Source organism: Rhodnius prolixus, unplaced genomic scaffold (assembly GCF_049639745.1).
Source record: "Rhodnius prolixus isolate KJV_2025 unplaced genomic scaffold, Rpr scaffold_7, whole genome shotgun sequence".
Taxonomy (NCBI): domain Eukaryota; kingdom Metazoa; phylum Arthropoda; class Insecta; order Hemiptera; family Reduviidae; genus Rhodnius; species Rhodnius prolixus.
The window spans coordinates 26,876,826-26,900,500 of record NW_027411582.1 but is presented as its reverse complement, the minus strand read 5'-3'; the positions used below and the strand labels follow the sequence as shown (position 1 = coordinate 26,900,500).

At 29.9% G+C, this 23,675-nt stretch overlaps 1 protein-coding gene across 4 annotated transcripts; it reads left to right on the top strand.

The window, feature by feature from the left end:
- Positions 1-1,492: 1,492 nt before the first annotated feature.
- LOC141447260 (SH3 domain-binding protein 5 homolog) lies at positions 1,493-22,041 on the top strand. Of its 4 annotated transcripts, none has more exons than XR_012454235.1 (10): positions 1,493-1,854; positions 5,685-5,747; positions 5,824-6,001; positions 11,069-11,187; positions 13,511-13,594; positions 15,904-16,116; positions 17,235-17,340; positions 17,558-17,733; positions 18,510-20,627; positions 21,534-22,041. XR_012454235.1 is itself a non-coding variant. In XM_074114600.1 (10 exons), exons 1-10 carry the CDS (start codon positions 1,672-1,674, stop codon positions 18,732-18,734), a joined length of 1,236 nt encoding a protein of 411 aa, XP_073970701.1. In that variant the 5' UTR covers positions 1,493-1,671; the 3' UTR covers positions 18,735-22,041. The 4 variants fall into 4 exon arrangements, 3 of the variants coding, with proteins under 3 accessions (XP_073970701.1, XP_073970700.1, XP_073970702.1); XM_074114600.1 differs by having other exon boundaries at positions 1,493-1,680; positions 1,792-1,854; positions 18,510-22,041; XM_074114599.1 differs by having other exon boundaries at positions 18,510-22,041.
- Positions 22,042-23,675: the final 1,634 nt, after the last annotated feature.

Sequence of the window (23,675 nt, the reverse complement as noted above, 5' to 3'; positions counted from 1 at the left end):
TGGCGTGAAAGGAGAAACCGTAATAGATTCTTAAGATTTCATTAGCTTATTTAGAAGTAAATATGGAATCAATTCCATCTATTGCTGTATGGAACTTCTCTTTTTGTAAATTTTTCTTGTTCTTTTGGCGTGAATTACAGGAAATTTTAGTTATAAGAGGCTGGATTTAAAAAAGGTCAGTGTACTTAGAGTATCTCTTCATTTCCTCCACTTTATTATTAGATAAATACATAATAAAGAAGCAAGTTAACAAATACTATCTTAGGATTCACTCCATATACTAAAAATTATAAAAAATTAATTTGAGGATAGTGTTATAATGAAGGCCACGTTAAATAGGTATGTTATTTTAGAGAAAGGTAACAGCTTGTGGTTATATTGGAATGGCTCCTGACTTTTTAATGCAAAACGCGTTGGGTTGGTGTCCGTTTTAGACAAATAAAACATTGATCACAGCTGGAAGCAATTTAAAGTTAAATTATTGCAATCCATTATGGCTTTAGCCGCTCCTTTTGCGGTCATACTGTTTCCCAATCAATAATGTAATTTCAATTGCTTAATAATCAAGCATAAATCAGTCATAGTTGTATACATAATGCAATTAAAATGTGAACACAAAAATTGAAAAGCTCTAGTGTTGAAACACCTCCTTAAATGGATGGTATTGCCACATGTAATTGTTGATTGGAAAGACATGTCATTTCAACTACTATTCAATTGTTTTGAAAATAATGATGCGCAAGAAACCCTGCCTAGATAGTTAAGACCAAATGCTGCTTTCAAGTTGAGTTTTTAAATATAAAAAAAATGAATTCCTAAACTCAGTAGTAAGAATCTATTTAAGCTCAAGGTAACTAACTAATGGTACATCTAGTATTGCATCGCTTTCTTGCCCAAATTGACTATATTCTATTTTATGAGGCAAAATATGAAATCAAATCGTCCACACCTTTGCTTTCTTTACAAAAACGGTTTCCTGAAAGGGTTAATTCTATCAGGAAATTTAAAAACGCTTTTTGGAGATTGTCTTTCAGAACTGAAACTTATTTGAATCTTGTCTTATCTCCATCAATAATAGAATAAGCTATGCCTCTGTACGATCTTTATTTGGATATTTGGAATAGCTGCCATCCATTCCATATCCAGTACTCTACTATTTTTGTCACCATGAACTTCCGAGCCACCCTCTTTTTTCCCTGTCCAAATAGTGTAGTTCTTAAAGGGGTTGGGCCCCAACAGAATGAAGCTGCAGATCTATTTTGCGGAATTATGTGTGGTTTATTTCATGCATTATTTAAACAAAGAACTTTTTGGAGAAGAGTGATGTGCATGTTTAGTATGTTATGATAAGGTATCTATTTTTTTTTTCCAAAAAATAGAAAAATAGCTGTACATTATCTGAAAAATAGAGATTCCTCTCATCGTTCTCAGTCGTGCGCTTTCGTGTCTGATCGTTAAAGTTCGGTAAGTGGCCAGTAACCATATAGTATAACGCAATTTAACCTTAGTAACTTGGCGTGAGTCGTAGTGTGAGGACCTTGTAGAATTTTTTAAGCAAAATATTTCGGTTCATGAAGGATATTTATAAATATATATGTCTACCAGCATGTAACAAGTCGTTTTATAAAATTAGTAATTATTAGATATGAGTTCAATTAGGAAAAGAAAGAAATGGCGTTAGTAAGTTGTGTATAAAGTGGCATTTTATTTTTGCCTAAGTTTTTAGTTCCTAATATTTTTTTGGTGTTGTGATTTCTAAAAAATTTTCTATTTATTATGGATTCATTAAAGACGAACGACAGTCTAGACAATAAAACCGCAGACGAAGATAATGAATTAGATCCAAGAATCCAGGTAAATAAACGATAAGGTTATGTTATTGATAGTAATTACATACATTTCTATCATTGTTCTATTGACGGTTAACTTAATAATCTTAGATTTATTTATATTTATACTTACAGTAATGGTACTATTACTGAGTGTAAAAAAAGAAACTGTCAAAAAGACAGTTGCATCACTACAAACGCATCCTCTCCATTATAAGAAGCTAAATTTGTAATAAATTAAAGCAATTAATTTGTGTTATTGACTTAAATTCTATTACGCTTTCTAAAGAAAGCTGTGTAGAAAGTAGTTATGTGACAAATCGTAATAATTATTCTTTCATTAGAATTATTTGATTTGATCAACTGATTTAGTACGATTATATTTAAAATCTGTTCTATTTTCCATAAATCGAGCTACTTTTTTCGAAAAGATTTTGATAAAGTTTTTATCACGCTTTATTATAAATTTGGGATTTAAATATTTGTTTATTTCTTCTGACAAATCAATTATCTTAGAAAGTAAAAATCGAGTTATTTACAGAAGGACCTATATTGAACAAGAAATGAAATTATTTCGGTATCTTGTTGTCTCCTTAAACTTTCAATGTAATTTTTGATTTCCAATGAATGTTGGAAAGTATTTCATTGCTGGGATTCCCGACAAATAATAAATGTCTTTGAAAATGTGTGGATACAAACTTAGTTGATGTTATAAAGGTCAACAAATCAGGGTTTTCAGTATACTTAATTTTTTGTTTTCAAATTGAAAAGAACTGTTTTTATCCTTATTATTCCGTATTAAGTATTTCTTATTTCAGGAATAAGAAATTCGTAGAATCATTTTGGTTCATTTTAGTTAGGAAGGGTTTTAGAATTCCTCACAAAGGATATAGAATGCCCTTGGAAAATTTGTAAACCGATCTATTTCCCATTATTAGTTAAGAGGCTTCTTTGAGGAAGAGAATGAAGGATAAAATTATAAAAGGTAGGGTTTGATTCGTTGGTTTTTTTGGGTAGATTCTTTCGATGAATTGCATTTTTTTTCATTTCCAAAGAATTTTGAAAGAATTTAGCGTACATTTTATTTATGCCTATCAAAAATTGCAAACTTTAAAGATACATTTAAAACATTTACTTAGAAATATTGTCCATAAAGTTTTTGGAGTGTTGGTGTAGGAAGATGTCAGCTGCAATCTCTCTGTTCAAAAGTCCTCTCCTAGGAAGTTAATTAATATTCTTTGAGTTAAATCGTTTAGGGAAGTAAATTTTCAAAAATCAACATCTTGGGATTACAGAATTTTCGGGAAACCAATTTCATCCACTGCAGAAGTATTCATAGATAATAGTTTAAAAAGGGAATTTCGTAAAAGGAATAAGAACAGTTATGTTAATAGTTCAGATTGCAGACCACTATTTTTTGAAATGTCAGCTAAAGTTAGTGCAACTGAGAGAGTATAAGATTAGAATACAACTCAAAAGTTGTAACGGTACTTCAATTGTCACGGTAGTTAAGAGTTAAATTCACCTAACTTATATATTAGTAAACTGTGGGTCATGTTTCTATGATGTTTCTTTTAACTTTTGGAATGTTCAAGTTTCTTTGTATTAACGGAAATTTATATTTTAATAAAACTTTTTAAAATAGAGTGCTTGCTGTTTTTGCCTGGCATTTGAGTTAGTAATTTTCAGAATTGTTTTCAATTTGAGTTCGACATAATTTAAGATGAATTATAGTTGTTGAGGTAGAAATAATTTATAATCTGTATTCTATTTAGTCTTAAATTAAGGCGAACTCTTACAAGCTACAATACTCTATAATTGGTCCTATACCACCAACAAGTCTTCCCCATTTGTTGCAATCTTTGTCCTTGAGACCCTTTCATCTTAAGACTAGGATTAAGCCTAGTTCATCTTCAGTTCAGCAACAAAGACTATTATTATAAAATTAAAACGGTAGCTATTTTAAAATAAGATGGCTAGTTGTTAAAATAAGGAACAGTAGCATGAAAAGTGTTAAAATTAAAACTTAAATTTATTGTGTTCATATTAGAGAAAACAAATTTCATCAACTGCAACTGTTGTTGATCGAGTAGTCAAGAGCTGCATGCCATTGTAACATAAGTAGGAGTTCACCAGTTATGACTACTTTTTATTTGTTTTATTTGAAAAAATTGTTTATAGTAAAGTATGTTTGCTAGTCGCCTCCGTCCAAGACACCTAATTGGTAGTTAGACGTTAAGCCCCGCCTGAAAAAAAATAGGCGATTACTTTACTTATTTATTGAGTCTGTAATCTATTTCGTTATAAAAAAATTTTGAGAAGAGCCATTTGCTCGACAACTAAAATTGCATATGCTTGGCATATATTCTTATTATCAAGTGGCTGATGTTTTTACAAAAAGCTGAAAATTCTTTGTGCTATAGTGTCATAGCAGTTCAATGTACGATTTTGTCCCTTGTACACTATCAGTAATGATTTTAATTTTATCATAAAAATTAGTAAAAAAATTTAAAACAAAGATTTACCTTCTCTTTTGATTGTATTTTTTTTAAAGTTGTATGACTTCTCCCATCCATTTCTTCTAAACTATCCTTCACACAGCTGCCTCGGGCGACTTCTCTTCTATTGTTTCTGCACCCACTACTTCTTCAGCAATATCCTCGGGCTCATTCTTTGCAGACGTTTATTTTAGTTGTTTTTTTTTTTCTTTAACGCCCACATCCTTGCATATATCTCTGCACTACTCTAAGCAATCCCGCTTTCATAGTTTTTCATTTTTACTACCTTTTTTGTTTTCTGGTTGTCCATCTAGGCTCCTTTGAGGATTCCTTCAACAAGAGTATAGATTAGATTAGATTATAGTGGCCTCAAGGCCTACGCCACTGCGACCCCTTTGGATCTATTGTGGCTTCCCTCACTTTAAAGCTCACCCTCCAGACCTGTCCTTTTAATCAGACTCTTAATGCTGGAGAGCGACTCTTGTGTAAAGCTCACAGGCCCCGAGAAGTAACATCCTTAGCCAAACGAGCCCCTCACACTGACACAACACGTGCAGTGCCGTTTCCTCCTCTTCCTGACAGAACCTACAGAGGCTATCATCTGCCAGGCCCATGGCAATGCATGTGTTTTCTGAGCCTGCAGTGGCCCAGTTAATTGGCCTACAATCATCCTTATAGCCCCACACGGCCTTGACGGATTAATTCTGCAATCAGTCTCGGCGAATAGCTTTTAATAAACTCCTTCGCCTGTCTCTGCCCAGTGGTGGCAAGCCACCACTCCTCAGACCTACTCTGCACCCATAAGTTAATGGTTGCAGTACTTTCGGAACCCCAAAACAGGAGCCTTTTTTGTTTTGTCTATCTAGGCACCTTTGAGGATTCCTTCGACAAGAGTGTAACACTTTTGTCTATTATATAGATTCTAGTTTCTTTAGAAGGGTGCTCATCTTCTCAAAGGTGGGTGCAGTGTCCTATTTCTTTTCGTCTCTATTTCATCTTACTTTTATGCTTCTTCTTGAAATTAATCGACAATCCATTTTCAAGTTTCTAATCGTAAACTCCATTTTCTCCTTTAAAGTAGATATCTTCACCTGATAACTACCAAAGCAGACCATCCGGGAGCACTCTTTTTCCACAGATATTCTTATTTCTGTGCATCCTATGTTTCAAATCTTATGCTCCGTCCAGGAAAATTTGAAATTGGGTAGGTATCATGCAACAACATCCTTGCTGTTTTGTTCCTTTATACTGTTCATCATTTGTTTCCTTGACTTCAAAAAATGAAATTATATTTGGAGAATGTATATGCAAGTAGTATTTGATAAATTAATCTCATATATTTTATATTTTTTTCTAGGTTGAACTAGAACAATTAAATAATAGTACTGATGTTATTAATAAATTGGAAATAGAATTAGACGTAAGTACTTTTTATTATTATTAGCATATTATTTGGATCATTTTAAAAGCTTTTAATAAGTTATTTGTAATTTTAGGAAGCTAATACAACTTTCAGAATATTATTAAAAGATTCAATGAGACGACTAAAAGTAATGACATGCAAGTTGGGTAGTTGTATTGATCGAGCTAGACCCTATTATGAAGCTGTTGAAATTGCTAGAAAAGCCCAACTTGAATGCCAAAAAGCTGCTGTACAGTTTCAAAGAGCTAATGGTATGTGTGATTTTTTTTTATTAAACAAATTTAATTAAACAGTGACAAATTCATTTGTAATTCTAATTAAATTTGTTGTAATTTTACTTGTAAAATAATTAAAAGAATTCTTGACAAATTAGTAGATACGTAGACAGTCATCCGCTCAGATAAGATCATGTCTCTGAGATTTCCGCTGATATGTAATGCGTCATACACTTCTTTTCAATGCTATAATGATTAACTGTTCTAGATTAAAGTGAAATACGGAAATTATTGACTGTTTTTAAGAAAGAGATTTGTTTAATATAATACTTAAATTTAAATATTCGACATAGAAATTTTTCTTATAAATAATTACGTAGTTCGAAGAAAATTACAATATGAAAGTTCAGATTTGGTATATCAGATTTAGTCAGGTTTTATGTTGTAAGATTACAAGCATTTAGAACGCCCCCAAATCTTAGGCGTCACTGAAATTGTATTGAGTTGGCCACTTGTGAGGACATTGTCTTATTCTTTATTTCCGCTTCGTTGCATGGTAGGATAACGGTCTGATGAAGAAGTCAAGTTTGGGAAGGGAGCTAGTAGAAACGGCTACCCATCCAAGCACTTGATATTTTTGAAACATAAGGAATCCACCAGCAAGTCATTGGGATGCACAATCTATGGGAACAGGGTTTAATTAAACTTTTAAAATATAAATTACTTTTACACAAAAACCTGTCGGAAATAGTTGAGAATTAGGAACAAGGTTAAGAAAAATCAATATCAGGGCTACCGCACAAGTTTCCTGGTTTCCTAGAAATTGCGGCCTTCTGGGGAACGAATGGCGGTGCAACAGAGAGCTTCGTTGGTTAGACGTGATTTTTCAACCCGTTATCGCTGTCTTCTGCAGGAGATGTAGTAAGAAAAAGGGGCAGTGGTTCACATAAAAGAAAATCAGAAGAGATGAAGGTCTCATATTGATTGTCTTCAGGCCAGCCTAGCCTGACTAAAACGGTTTTGCTAAATTTTTGCAGGCCTCGGGATCCATCAGCTATTCCAGGTGGCTGAATGGCTTCGATATTGCCTGAACTTTGCCTGAAATTCTTCTCTTTACTATAAGATTTTGCGACCACAATTAAAGATAAGCCTCTCCTACATACAATTTAATATTTTAAATTAACCTCAAGGTAGCCTACCTCAAATTATGAAGAGATTTCATAAGATTCGAAAAAATGAATCATTGAGAGGGGCTCGAATCATAAAAAACAAAAAACTGCTTAGTACTTCATCAGAGTTATAGATAAAAACAAAAAAAAAAACACATTGTTAAAGATGACATAATTAAGCTTAGAGAATAAATTCTAACAATTTAAACTACGAGGGTCGTTTGAAAAGTCCGTGCAAAGTCAGAGAGATAGCACCACTGGCGCGTATCGAGGTTATGTTTAGTTAGTAGCATCTCTTGGAAGAACACACACCAAGTTTCAGCCAGATCGGTCTATTTCTTTGTGTTTGGCATTCGTTTGAATCGAGGAAGTCGAGTGATTTTCAAAAAAATGGACGAAAAAGAATATCGTGTGTTGATTAAACACTACTTTATGAAAGGCAAAACGCCTCAGGAGACTAAAGAGAAGCTTGATAAACATTATTTTTATTATTATTATTATTATTATTATCTGTATTTAAGTTTGTACAAACCGTTACAGAGGAGTTCACAGAATACATGATTAAATTTTAAATCAAAAATACATTTCTTAAAATATAGTAAAAGAAAGGAAAGAGAGGGTCCGATAGATATGTTCACGTACACCTTTATATTGATGTCCTAAATGGACGGATTCTTTGAAACGATAAACATTATGGTGACTCTGCACCTTCGATTAGAACAGTTTATAAGTGTTTTCAAAATTTTCGGAGTGGCCATATGGGCACAAGTGACGCTGAACGTTCTGGACGCCCTGTTGAGGTTACTACTCCAGAAATCATTGATAAAATCCATGATATGGTGATGGATGACAGAAGAGTGAAGGTGCGTGAGATTGCTAGTGCTGTGGGCATCTCGAACGAACGGGTACATAATATTTTGCATCAACATTTGGATATGACAAAGCTATCCGCAAGATGGGTGCCGCGATTGCTCACGCTTGACCAAAAACGAAATCGTGTGAAGTGTTGCAAGGACGGTTTGCAGCTGTTCCAGAAGAATCCACAGGACTTCAAGCGTCGTTTCGTCACTGTGGATGAAACATGGATACATCACTACACTCCTGAGACCAAAGAACAATCTAAACAATGGGTTACCAAGGGGGAATCTGCGCCAAAAAAGACGAAGACCGTTCCTTCGGCCGGAAAGATTATGGCGACTGTCTTTTGGGATTCGCAAGGAATAATCCTCATCGACTATCTGGAAAAGGGTAAAACTATTACAGGTGCATATTATTCATCGTTATTGGACCGTTTGAAAACCGAGCTGCAAGAAAAACGCCCACGATTGGCCCACAAAAAAGTCCTTTTCCATCACGACAACGCACCAGCTCACACCTCAGCAGTTGTGGTCGCAAAATTAATGGAAATAGGGTTCCAACTCGTTTCACATCCCCCCTATTCTCCAGACTTGGCTCCCTCGGACTACTATTTGTTCCCCAATATGAAGAAATGACTGGCGGGAAAAAGATTTTATTCAAACGAGGAGGTGATTGCAGAAACGAATGGCTATTTTTCAGACTTGGACAAATCCTATTATTCGGAAGGGATCAACAAACTAGAGCAGCGTTGGACGAAGTGTATAAGCCTAAAAGGAGACTATGTTGAAAAATAAAAAAGGTTTACCCCCAAAAATTAAGTAGTTTTTATTTTTGTACGGACTTTTCAAATGACCCTCGTATGTATATAACCATAAGTCAGACTTAATCTAGAAGGCACCAGTACCCATCACCTGATTATAACCACAACTGAGTATAACTCTGTAAATCTACATGTTACATCGGAGCCATTAAACAAGCCCGCTCTTTGAATTGAATCTTATAAGAATCCCATTTTCTAATTCCTTCAATCAGCAATGCGGAGTTCCAGATGTAAAAAAAATCCCTCCTATACTATCCATGGCTATTTTTTTTTATAAAGGTTAGTGCCAATAACATGTTTCATTTAACATATTGATATATATTACAGTAGTGATGTATTTTATTATCTCTCATGTAATTTAAAAACTTAAAAATGGGAGGTGAAAGGGCCTCATAAGTGGAATAGCCTAGGGCCTCTTTTCATCTAAATCCAACTCTGCGTATAAGTTTAGTTTATAAACGTAACTCGGTTCTTTACGAATGTGAACAGGGGAAAAAAAAATCGAAATATTCCCAACATGGAAAACATTAACACTTAGTCTTTGGATCGAGTGTTCGCGTTAGCAGTCCATTTCTGTGTCTTATTTTGATGCGTTAGGTGCGGTTTGTTTTTATTGGATTTTTAACACTTTCCTACAAGAACAAACAACAATAACATCAACAAATACTGGGTAAAACTTAGATATTGGACTGTATTTTTATAACCTTCATTTTTTTTACAACCTTCCATTATTGCTACTAGGTTTTTTTCTCAAGTAATTTAATCAAACTCTCCTCTGTTGAACTCGTACATGCTCGGATCACTATTTCTGTATAGATCTGGTTTTTTTTTTGTTTTTTTTTTTGCTGCAATTATAAACTTTAGTACGAGACCGTAGTTTTATAAAGCTTCCCATGTTGGTACTGGGCTTCCTTTTATTAAAAAATAAACCAAATCTTCTTTCTATTAAAATGTTAGTTTTATCTAAATTTGTAAAGTGAAACAAGTTTTTTTTATTATCTTGTTTAAAAAAAGGTTTGTATCTTGCAAAATTTTAGAGAGACTCTTGATTTATGTCAAATTAATTAAAAGTTTAAGGTTAATTTCAGAAATCACGGAAAACTAGAGAATAAAAATTCTCAGTAAATTTTCTCAGTACACAGGGTACTTAAAGTTCTGAAAAGAATCAATTTTGTAAGGACTAAAGCAATGTCAATGATTCTTTGAGTGAAAGTAAATGTGTAAGTAACAAAGAACAATTTGTAAGGCAAACAAAAAGTAATAACTACTTCAATCAGATAGGTGCAATAGATACTTCTCTCGGTGAAAGTATTCTGATCTTATCTTCAGTTATGTCTTTAACGACCTAGGTGTATTTTTAATCCTTCCACTATTATTAAATTTCAATTTAAATAAATCTTGTTTAGATATAGTTAAGATTAAAATGATACTTTGATTTCTACATTCTTCAGCTTGTGGAGAAAATAATTCTTTACTGTTAGATATTGAATTACAAATTATAAAGAACATGTTTTTTTTGAAACTTGTTAATTCAGAGAATGAATCAATCGATCAAGGCGTGAAAAACAAAACTCAAAAACATCACAGTAAATTTAAGTGTTTGACAGATACATAGTTGAGTGAAATTCTACTATATCAATCTAATGAATCAAATCTCTGATTATGGATGAAATACGATGCAGGTTACTTCATGACATAATCTGTTTATTTACTGAATTTTTTATTGATTTGTGATTTATTAAGAAACCACTGCAAAAGTTTAGAACTTAGTTTTGGAGGAATTGTTTCAAGCAAAATAGCACCCTTCGTTTAGTCTGGTGCTCCCTCAATAAACGTTAAATGTGAAATAAAACATTCTCAGCTCAGGTAGAACTCTCATTACTGAGCTGCCGGGCGTCGTGTGACCGAAATGGCAATCGATATTCATTCCAGTTTGAAGGAAATTATAAAACTTTTAGAAAGTTCTCGCATTGATTCTTACTTGCCAAATTTTTTTTAGTAAGATTTTCATATTAACCATTTTTCAATAAACCTCTTGTTAGAATATGTAGCTAAAACGTTTGGGACTCGATAACATGATTAAAAGAAAACCATATCGAGAAAATTGGAGATACAAACTGAGATAATAAGATATTGAGTTGTCATATAACAGGTTGGCAAATCCAAACCAAATTCAAAACTCAATTAATAGGAATTTTATAAGATCCTAATACTTAAAAATTAATAAATAAATAAAATAAAACTGTCTTGTTCCAGGTATACATCAAGCTGCAAAGGAAACAGTTGCTTTAGCTGAAGCAAGATTTCTGAGCAAACAAAATGAATGGCAATTTGATAACGCTTGGCAAGAAATGTTAAACCATGCTACGACTAAGGTAGTTATATTTATTTTTAGTAACATCATCATTTATTGTTAGCTGTGAAGTGTTGATTAAATCGGCAGCAGAAGGTCCGATTATGCTGGACTGTTTTTTTATTGATTTGATCGTAGTAGAATCTAAGTTTATCAAGTTGAGCCTCACACTTCTATTATTATTAAGGTGATAAGGCAAACTTCTATAAACTAAACCTTCCATAGTTGGTAGGTTTTGAAGCATTATCTTAGGGCTACCAGAAGATAAGGTTACGGCTACGTCAACTGTTCAAAAGAGCGTATCATATGCTAATCAGTTTCTGGCCTCTTAAATTGTAACCAGTACAATAAAATTAAGTGCTAGACTACCTGAGATAAGTAAGATTATAATAAATTTCTTATTCATTTATTATGTTGATGTTGATTATTCATTTAAAGTTGAGGTTAATAATAGAAGTTAAAAGTAGTTTAAAACCCCTTAGAACTTGAAAAATAAATTTCTCATTATTTTAATCTGTTCTTGGAAAGATTACTAAATCTTTAATGTTTTAGTATTGATCGATATGAATCATATCACATTAATAACAGTTGCATAACAAAGTAAAATGAAAACAGCTTTAACAGCGCTCAAAACTAAATCTAAAGCGCTATATTTAAAATGATTTCTTTTAAAATTAGGACAAAACCAAGAATGCCAAAAATAATCTTAGTATTTACATATTTGCAAAAGGTGTTACAGTAAATAATTTATATAAAAAAAAATTAAAGTGGACTTTGTTATGAGTCAGCAAAGTGGAATTATTTAACAATTTAGAAACAATTTCCATATAGTTCCTATTTCTTTATCATGCATTAGATAAATAGCAAAGTAATTAATGCAGATAAACACTGCTTATGTAATATTAACATTTATTTTGGTTATATATGTTTCATTTATGGTCTGTTAACTTTTGTAGGCTTAAAAACACTCAGATATTCTTTTTATAAAGGTTATCGCTTCGGATTATTTAATCCGTACAAACAAAAAGATTTTAATTTTATTTTTTAATTACTTTTATATTTTCTATTGAATGGCACTGTTCAAGTTTAATGCAGTTTACTTAAAGAATGTGATTATGACTATAAATTTAGAGGAACTCCTTTAAATTTTATCCTTTGTTTCTAACTGAAAATTTATTTCTTAATAGAATTTAAGTCAATTGTGCTATATAAAGTCTTATCAGTGTTTTTAACAAATCTTAAAAGACCTTATATAGAAGAAATAATTTAAAAAAATTAATCAAATTTGAGTCCAACATCCGTGCAACTTGTAATTTGATTTAAGCAACTTAAGTTATTTTAAGTTGAAACAACTTAATAAAATAAAAAAGGAAAATGATGCCTATTTTTCCTGGCAGGTTTAATGTCCAACTATGGATTATCACTGATTGCTTAACCGCGTAGAACACCGAATTCTGCTCTAACTCGCTGTAGAACTATGAAATTGCGTCCACCACTAGATTAAAATTGAATAATTGTATCGTCAATAAGCACCTTACAAATGTTAGCTTTGTTTCGTATCACAATATAACACAAAGTAACAACGAGCTTAATCAGATGTTTAGCGGTTTTTCCATGACTCATCAAAGATTGCGGCCATAATCTCGTCTGATATTTTTTTTTCCATACAACTTTTACATGCATTTTAAGATCTAACCTTATAATAACCTCTTGTAATTGTGAGAACAATTATATCTTGTTTTTAGGACGGGTGTGTGTGGTTTTTTTAAAGAAATTATTCATTCTACTTAAAAATGATATTTTCTTTTTAAATTGATGAGAAAGAAACAAAGAAATTTAATAAATTTATTTAACAAAAAATAAATAAAAAGAAATGCGTTCCAAAATGATGAAAAAACAAAACAACAAGTTTATAGTCCGAAGGACAGTTTTGCGACTAAGAGAATAGTTAAAGAGAAGACATTAAAAGCTTGTTGTCTCTTCTAATCGGCTCACAATTCCCATTGATGTAAACAAAATTGTTATGTAAAACTGTTTGCTGTTGTCTCTGGTGGCAGAGTGCGGAATGAAGAGGGATTTTAGTGATTCATTTTATTTCTTTAAAGCAATCGTTTTATATTTTTATAAATTACAACTTCTGGATTTTATATTTTGATTTAATGAAAATTTTAAAAAAAGGATTTCCAACAATTCCTTCGCTTTTTTATTTAGAAAACTATATTTTAGTAATGATTCTCTTCAAACATTTAAATATTTGAATTATGCAAGTGTTAAGAGCTTCATCAAGAGATTCGTTTCTGTGATTTAATATTTATTATGTAGATTTATAGTAAATTTGTTTTTAGGTGACAGACGCTGAACGCCAAAAATCTGAAAGTGGAAGAGAGCATCAAAAAAGAGCAATGCTTTTTAATTTAGCCGAACAAAAAGTAGGTTAAATAATTTAAAATTTGATTAATTATTATTATTTTTATGTTTAGACCAGCTTTAACTAGTAATTTAACCAAATGTTTGCCTTGTAAAGTTCTTCAAAAATCAAGTAAAAAAAAAAAATGAGAGAGAACGTTCAGCTTTCTTTTCACAGTGAATTGCTTAGACCAGCAGATATATATTATGTCTTCCATTATAATGAGTTGTACAGTTGGTTTGAGAAGTGAAGATGAAATTGGAAGATTAGTGCTTTAATTAAGAAACCACTTTTTGATACTTAAAAAAGAAATTTGATATAATTTATATATTTTTAAGAGTTTCACATTCTTTTAAGGGAAAGTTAGTTTTAATTATAATCACAATTTAATAGCATCACATGTTTATTAGAATGTTGATAAATGTTAGTAAAGTCGATGATTTAATATCTTTAAGGTCTTTACAGAAAAATATTCAAAATTAAATTATTTAAATGTTTTTAATGCTAATATTATAATAATGTTGCACTACTTTGTTATAAAATGGTGGTCACTAAATATCTTAGTGTAGAAGTACTCGATTCCAATTATTATTTTAATATAACTTTTTGTCGAGTTATTGATTATAGTACTTACTGTTACTTATTTTCCAGTATTGTTCAATAAGGTGACACACCATTAATTGTAACATTTTCGTTTTTAATTTGTACAAAAAAATAAAATGTTTAATTAACTAAAAATTTAAGTTAATTTAGGTAGTTTACTTCAAGTTGTTACTTAATGTGCTTGTTTTTAATGCACATTCTTGACTTATTAATAAATTTTTAGTTTAATTGCGTTACACAACACTCTTTGCAGATAAGAAATAATTCGTGGTCGATTCGTTTTAATATTTACTTTAATGAAAAGCCTCTAATTTGCACAAATAAGTAGTAGAAAAAGGTAACAGTTTTTCACCTTGTATTTAACTCTGTACATTAAAGTCAAGTACCAATCTTTTTTCGTTAAAAGGAGATACTAACATAATCATTTAATTAACATAATGGTTTGCTCGCTCCTCCTTCGTGGTAAATTATATTTCGCAGCAATTAAGGTGATTATTTTATATGATTTTTGTCATAATCTGATAGACGTGATGTCCAACCTAGCATATAGAACCTTTTCTCTCTTAGAATCCTGATCTGATCCACTAAACATTGATAAAATAACGTCTTTCATTATCTAAAACATTCCTAAAATATTTTTTTATTAATAGAATTATTTATTATGCAATCCTGACAATACAATAATAATCCTTTTAAATCTATTCCAAAATGTTTGAATTAAAAAATCAAACAAATAGGCAAGCGATTGTTCTTAACCTATAAGCAGATATTGGCTGTGTAAATTATTGTAGGCGAACGTTCAAATTAATTTAATTGGAATATTACTTTGAATATCTTTATTAATGAACACTTTATTGTCAATAAACTTCACCTCAGATAAATGTTTTTAAAGTTAAATATACGTTCTAATTAATTAATTAATTTTAAAAATAAATTTTCAATTTTTTATGCAGCTTTATTATTATTATTTAAATTATATAATATGATACTAGGAACTTTCGCTAAATAAAGTATTCGTTGAGAACATAACAATTAATCATTAATCAAGATGAATTATTTACAATGAGAATTATAAAAAGATAATGGTTATAATAATGTAACTGTTTCTTATCACTGGTGCGTGAAATAAAGACAATTAACTTTCAGTTTTGTTGTTCCCATGAGGTGGAAAACTTATTGTTCTAATATAATGGGAAAAGTCTCACAATTATTTTAATATATATGACTCAAGGTTGAAAGGAAAAGTATAAGTTTGAACGTAGTATAATTCTAAAGTGTTAACTTCCTTAGTAGAAATCTGCTTATTATAGACATATTTTAAAATGAAAAGGTTTTTACTGTTGTTTTTTATTTGAATTAACAATTATTCTACTGGCAGACTAGCCTTGAATTTTGATTATTATTCCTGGCAAAAAGACGGTGTGGTTCTTTCCCTGTTGACATGATTTGATGTTTATTTCTATATTTGTAAACTTCTTAATTCATTTTTGTGATTCAAAGTTTGTTAGAAATAGTCGTCATTTCGTGTCTCTCAAACCAACCATCTCTTTCTTCAATCCGTCCCTCTACTTTTCTTAAAACATTGACATTTTAGCAATTCTACTTACCTACCAATATCTAGGTGGTAGAAATTTATAATACCCAAAACTACTATTCTTTTAAGCATTTAATCAACCTCCTTATCAAGTTTTGATAATTCTAAGAATGCGTTAATTATTTTCTTTCCAGGTGATAAGCTTAGAGAAAAAATTGCGTGTAAGTGTAATGAAATCAAGACCTTATTTTGAAGAGAAAGAAGTATGCCAGGGGCAATTAAATGCTCAAAAACGGCGAATAGATCAAATACAAAGTGAAATAGTGAAAGCTAAAAAGGAATATTCACAAGCTTTGAGAAGATTAGAGCTAATATCAGAAGAAATCCATCTAAGAAGAAGGGATAAGGTAATCTTTTTTTATTAGGTTATTTGTTTATTTATGATTTTCACTCTAAAAATGCAAATAAGTTTCCAATGAGAATTATAAAAAGATAATGATAATTAAAAAGATATAAGATAATTATTCATAAAGCATTTAGATGGACTTAAGTTGCTTAAATTATTCGTCTCAACTTTGCTGGTAGTAGCAACAATAACTTGGAATCACAAAATTCTGATTACTAAGCATACAATGCCATAACAGATCCCATGAGTTGTGATGGTGTAGGCTTTCTTTGGGGAATATAGTCTAATATTACAAGATAGATAGTTACAATCTTTAATATCATCGAAAGACATACTCAGCCTTTAGTCTGAGGGTTTGCCATCAAAGGAACATATTATTATTCTCAGAACTTCTGCTCTCTACATTATATAAAAATAACAGAATTAAACTTCACACATTATTTATATATTCATTGTAAATAAAAAATAATCTATAAAGTACATATAACACAATATAACCTTCCTCAGTTAGTCAGTTGCTTATCACATGTCTCGATGGAAGTCGTTCTCTTTTCTAAAATCTAATTCAATCACTTCAGATTTATAAAAATTTGAAACCACTCAAAGTGAAGAATAAGGAGAATGTTATTTCAGATAAAATGTTTCAAGTGGGTTATTTAATGTGGGTCTAAAATTATAATGGAAAATCACAGGTCAGTGGCAGGCTTAGAAGTTAATTATTAGGTATTCAGCTAAGATTACTCTATCAAAGCCGGGAATAATATTTTGTCATGGTAAGGAGGCTTATTTGGATATAAGTGTTTTAGAAAAGAAAAATTTAGTTATCTATAATTTTAGAGATTAGTTTTAAGAGATCATGTTGCCTTAAATTATTTTTTAATCATATATACTCATATAATCTCATCAAAAAAGTGATTCTAAATAATATAGTTTATAAATAATAAAGTTATACATTTAATTCTGAAACGAATTCCATAAAATATATGAGTGCGTCTGTGTCAAAGTTATTTTTCAGTAATAAAACTGTTACAACATATTCATTTGTTGTGGTAGTAATGAAAAATCTTATCCTTCTGTCAAATTTGTATGTTTTTAATTGTTCCTCTTTGCATATTACAGAGTGGAAGCGTTAGCCCAAGCCCTCCGACTGGGCCTAGAGAACCTGGAGTTGGAGCAGAATTAGTTACATCTCATTTAGAGGAAGCTATTTGCTACTCTCATTTGGGTAAGTAACTTAATTTTTTGTATTTTAATCTTATTGTGAATCGTATTATGCTTCTGCCCCTGTTCGCCTAAACCAAATAATCGGTAGTTGTTAGTTTGTTTGTCGATTTCTATATTTAATAATTGCTTTTAGATCTTGTAAAAAAACTAAAATGTTAAAAGTAAACTTAAACAAATATTGATTATGTTAAATATATAATCAACATTATTTCCTTTAGGTGATGGACTGATAAACGATTCAAGAAAGAACGCTGAAGGTGACGGTGCGGCAAGCCCATGGGATCTAGAAAGAGAAATGGAACGAGCTGATCTTAGAAGTTTAGGTAGCATATCTGTGGCAACATCTTCGGCCGTATCAGAATCTGATGATCTAGAAGCGGATGTAGTTGATGAGGTAAGTTACCATTATAAATTCTTTCTCAAAAGTGTGTTCTTGAAGATTTAAAGATCACATTCTTAAATACCTACATATTTTTTGTTTGTAAATAATTTTTCATTCTGAGTAATGTTTAAAGCATGAATATTTGAATGTGATTAAGGTAGAGCTGACAAAAGTCATTGTATATATACTGGTAAATACTTCAATAACGAAAAATTGCATGAAGCTCTCGCTGAGTAAATTCCGTATTGCTATTAAGTGTTATTTTTTTCGAAAATTCTACATTTTACTACTATATTCACATTGATATTGTGAATTAAATTTGTTGCCATATTTCTGAGAGTGCTGAAAATCTTAAGATTTCATAAACCTTCAAACATTTAGAATTTGCTCATTACAAAATTCTTTTTGTCTGTTTCACACTAGATTATTAGCTTAAAAAATTTGATGCATGATTTTAGTTTTTCTGATATCGCCATTAGATTTTTTTTGTATAAGTCTCTTCTTGTTATGATTTTTTACAGTTTTGTTTTATATTATTTAAAAGTAATTTTTTCGATTAATTTTTCAAAGCCTACTCTTTCTTATTTTGATTATTATTTAGTAGTTTTATTTTTGCTTGTGTTTCATGTATTTGTTTTTTTTTTTTTTTTTTCCTGTACTATTGGCGAATGTTCCGGTGATTGGTGTATCACATAGAAAATCAGAAGAAAAATCTAAAATAAAGAAGCATGTTTTACACGAACAAGAATTATTTTTTTGGGTAGTGATTATAAATGAAATATGTGCAGGAAGAAGAAGATTTGGATTCATTAAGAAATAGAGTAAAGGAACTATCAGTTGGTGCTGAAGCAGATCCAAAATGGGCGAATGAATTAGGTGAAGCAATAGCTCGTTTAGATCATGCCTTGTTTATTAGAGAATGTGATCGAGAATTGAGAGCTTTAGTTGGTAATAGCAGTGCACCAGCTACTAATTCTACATCATCACCTCGTCCTGACAAACATCTGAAATAGAAAAAAAAAAAAAAAAAAAAATTGAAGAGAATGTGTTTCCTACACAGTGATATTAGTATTTATAGTAAACATAAGAGGTGGCTTATTTGTTCTAGACTATGCCGTTGTAGTCTAAGGAAAATTTATTTATAAAAGATGAAAGCAGATTTATATTTTTCAAATAATATTTATTTTCAAAACGAAAAAAAGTCCTAAATTTTGTGTCAATATAGCATTGTCAACAAATCACGTCTCTGTTTTTTATTAAATTTAAATTACTGCTAAATCTGTATTATTTATTTTGCTTCAATCAGCTTAAAATGATTTAATTTACAACAAAAAAAAAATGAAGGATTCAGAGATATAACTTAAACCATGCAAAAGTAAAACTTATTTTTATTTGAGTAAAGATATAAAGAATCTCATGCAGAATTCTCAAAATGTATTCATACTAAAGATTTTATTATATCTCAGATCTCTGTTATTATCTAAGCCAATGTGTAAATGTATATTCAGAATTTGTATAAAGAAATCTCAAGATATAAAGAAGGAGCTTAAAAAAATGTTTATTGAAGGTCGGTAGTAAATAATATCTAATTTCATTCGTATCTTCTACTTTTCTTTTTTAGTGAACTTATATTTTTGGTCAAATTTAGCAGTTTTATTGAAAACTGATTAAAAAAATATTTCATTACTAATATATGTGTTGTGAGAAAAATTGATATATCAATTTATTTTAATTTGCTTTCTACTTCAGGTAGTTTTAAGTCTGTATTTCTTCTGTGTAATACAAGACTTCTTTGAATTTCATCCCTATTTATTATATTCATATGTTTGTTGGAAATTCAATAAAACTAATAAAAATTTTGTGTAATTTACGAATCTTTGCTTCGTTATTTGTCAAGCAGAACTGAATATTTACATTGTATTTCAAAATATCTCCCACCGTTTAGAATTTTATCATATATGTTGTTATAGTTGTATATCTTTAATGTTTGGTATTCCGGAAAATAATGTAAACAAAATAATAATTAGTACAAGAAATGTTAGAATGAGTTTTAGTTTTAAGACGTTAACAATGTGTTAGATTTATTTCCTATTTATGTTTTTTTTTTCTTTCTTTTTAATTGTGTTTAGATGTTTACAAATTTTATTAAGTTTTCACAATTTAAAACTAAACTAGAGCATCCAGTGATAAAATTTAATTAAATTTTCTAAAACGTCTTTGGTTTTTTTTGTACCACTTTTTAAGGAGGTAAATTATTCTTTAGGCCTCATTGTTGAGTATTAGCCTTTAGGTTATGCAAAGTGTGTATTCTCCAAGTTATATCTTAAGAAAACTGAGAAGGTTTTAATATTTTTTCTAATTAACAAACATTTCAGTATATAAAGAACTCCTTAGTGATTTTTCGAAACTAAACTCAACTTCTCTGATTCCAGCAAGTGATCTATGAATGGAAAATTGTAGAAATAATTTTTTTTTTCAAATTAAACACTGAAAGTTAAAGGTAATTTTGTTCTTTAATTTATATCAATAATTATCATTTTTATTACAATTAATTTTATAATCTCAAGCGATTTCCAAACCATTTGTTTCTTTTTGTGATCATTGCTGGATATCAGAGGCTATCACAAATTTGTAAGATAATGTTCTAAGCAATCTGGGTAATTTTTTTTTTTTTTTTAATTCATCCAATCGCTGAATTAGCAAATATTCTAATGGCTGTTTCTATGGTAACTATCAGAGCCATTTGGGGCAAGGACCAGCTTCTCTTTTGGAACAAGCGATCATTGCTTTCAATTTCCTTAGAGTCTCAGTTTCTTGGCTATTTTACACACTATTGACCACATCCTAAAGTACGTTTTGTTGGCAAACACAATGCTTACCTGAATTGCTGTTGGAATCTCATTATGGTGAGTGAAAAGATTGTCTTAGTTACACAAATTCCCTTAATATTAGAAAAAAATGAATATTTTCTCATTTTCACAAGGTTCTTAACAAAGTTTAAAGTCAAAAAAAATTTTTTTCTCACAACTTTATTTAATTTTAAAAAAAAAGTCATTTAAATTTGGAAATAAATTTTCGTTTATCTCAGAAATCTCAATTAGTTTGTTTACATTGAATGTAGTATTCAATACTATGCTACTTAATAAAAAAATATTGAATTTCATGCACGTAAGGCGGTAAACTGATCATTTCTATGGACAAAATATTGATAAGTTATGTAGCCCGACTTTGTAAATTGTTTTAAAAGTTGTTTTTGTAATTAAGTTTTAGGTAGCAGTGAGTAACAAGTTATTACTTATTATAAGGAAAGGCTGAATTTGTTTTTAGTAATTATACGTACAATATCTGATTCTTTAATTAAATTAATACTTATTATTTTTGAAAAGTATTTCTGATTCGTTCGTAAGCATATTTAATTTTTATAAAGCTACTTTTTTAAAAAAAGCATGAAATATGTAAGTTTAAAATAATTAATAATACATTCATATATCACAGAAAATAAACCACAAATATATTAAGTTTTTAATTGTAATTAATTGAGTAGAAATTTCTGCCTTGATACTATTACAAATCATCATCGTTTAATATGTAATTATTGCATTAAAATTTAAATTATACGTTCGATGGAGGAAGAAGAAAACTTAAAAAATAATATAGTAATTACTGGATGGATTAGATTTTTTGGTTTCATATCACTGTGAAACTTAGCAGATTAAAGTTAAATTGATTCTTATCTAAAAGTTTTCTTTTAAAATTAATGGTATCATTTAAATCATAACCTATTTAGAGTCTCGATTTATTATCTGTTTTAGATTCTTAATCTGTGAGTTAAGAAGTGCTAGAAATAAATATTTTCAAGAAAGGATATAAATGCTTTAATTGTGGAGTTTTCATTTTATTAGTTTATGGAAAAAAAAAAAGAACTAAAATCTTTGTGTGTAATATGATGTGTTCTTTGCTGAATTATTCTCAAACCGGTACTTTAAAAAAAAGAAAAGAAAATGATAAAATCAATACTATATTTTATATATTTGTAATTAAATAATATATCTATAAAAATAAAAATATATATATTTCTTCCAGTTAATTGTTTTAAAAAAAGAATGCCACAAATGAAATTGTTATACTTAAATTCGTACACTATTTTATGAAAAAAAAGTATGATGGAATATTCTTGCCATTCATGCATGTATTTGTGCCATAAACCAAAGATTTGTTTTTTAAATTTTAGATACTATATGTATTATATTTCTAGATAAATTTTAAAATTAATGAATTACAAAAAAAATAAAAATAAAAATATTTTTGGGTGATTTCAAATGCATTATTATTTATTACCACAAGTTTAAAAGTATTCTTGTTTTCCTAAATTACCAAATTATTTGATTTCTAATTCCTTATGCGAGGAAGTTTTTACTACAAATTGAATAATAAAGAGATGGGAGATCTTTTGTGTTTATTTATTTCTTTTTGTGAAGTGTTTATAGAGTCAAATAAATGCATTGTTTTTTTGCAAATTTTCTTTATAATTATCAAGTTAACATAAATGAACAACGCCTAATTCTTCAATAAATATATAAGGTAAACTATTATTAATGTTCTCGATATAATGTTAATGTTTGTAATAAATAATTAGGTAATGTCATTGATCTTGCCTGCTCTTTATAAACAACGAAAGCCACAAGGTTATGGATTTACTAAAGCATATACCTACCCTTTCTTAAGTATGATGCTGTAACTTGGACCAGTTGAACAACAAATTCATAAATCAAGTGCTCCTAAGTCTTATTGTTCATACATTGATCAAACGTCGAGCTAGGTGTTGCACTCATCAGTGATGATGTTCAGGTAAGTTGTAACAAAATATGTTCTAAATAGGCAAGCCTTTAATAAATTTTACAATGATACAAATATTCAAAATTAGGTATTATTATTGTCATTAAGGCTACTACCGCAGATCGCATAAAGGCGTAATTTAGAGGCTTAAACCTTCGTGCAGTGCATTATCATTGTAAAAACAGAAAATAACTGCCAGAAAACCAAATTTATGGTCGTGAAAAACGTATAGAAATCATTAAAAAAAAAAATTAAAATGAACAAACTCCAAGCTATTCTCAAAAACATTAGGAACTTCCAAATTAAACTATAATTCGGGCATAGATTCAAAGTATCAAACCTGGCAGCTGAGCAAATTTTCCGAAACTATAGGAAAAAATTAAATACAAAGCTTGAATATACGAGCATGTTTGTTCTTTAATGTGCAAAGTCTCTTCAAGATTTTGGTGTTTACACATTATTTGTTGAGTGAACGAATTACTTGTTTATTACAATTCCCAGCATAAATAAGCTCTGTATCATTCAGTGATTACTGCTTATAAAAGGTGCGCCCCTCGTGTAAAATACAATTTTAAAACAACAAGTAGTACAGCTCTCTCTTTTGCTGGCTTTGATATGTTTGTTATTATAGGCAATTTACATCTACGTAAGATTTTGCAGCATTATATTCAGTAATGGTACTCAGTTTTTTCGTAATTCTCTTCCGAGTTTTAATTTCTTTTATTTTCCAACAACAAAATTTCGTATTTTTCTGATAAAAATTCAGTATCTTTCTCCTTTCATTAATTTTTCCTCTTGGACATGTTTCGATTTATGTCTCCTCTTATTTCGCAATGTTCTAATGATATTAGTACTTCTACAAATTAAGTTATGAAAAAGAATGACACTGGTGTTATAATTATACCAAACTAATGTTTTTCCTTCATCTTGTAGTGGTTGATTAGCTCCATGACCACATTGTTTGAAACAGAGATTTCTGAATCACGTTCGGTGACAAATTCACCTATTTGAAGTTTTTCTCTACATTATTTATTGAATTCCACAAATAAAAGTTAAAATAGCACTCATTGCAGAGCTTGTATTTACTAAAGAAAGAAACTTCGAGTATGGCATTACTA

Excerpts from the sequence above, each read along its gene's own strand:
- LOC141447260 (XM_074114599.1), top strand. The coding sequence starts at position 1,777 with ATGGATTCATTAAAGACGAACGACAGTCTAGACAATAAAACCGCAGAC. Across the intron at positions 1,855-5,684 it reads AATTAGATCCAAGAATCCAG|GTTGAACTAGAACAATTAAA; the intron begins GTAAATAAACGA and ends ATTTTTTTCTAG. Across the intron at positions 17,734-18,509 it reads AAGCGGATGTAGTTGATGAG|GAAGAAGAAGATTTGGATTC; the intron begins GTAAGTTACCAT and ends AAATATGTGCAG.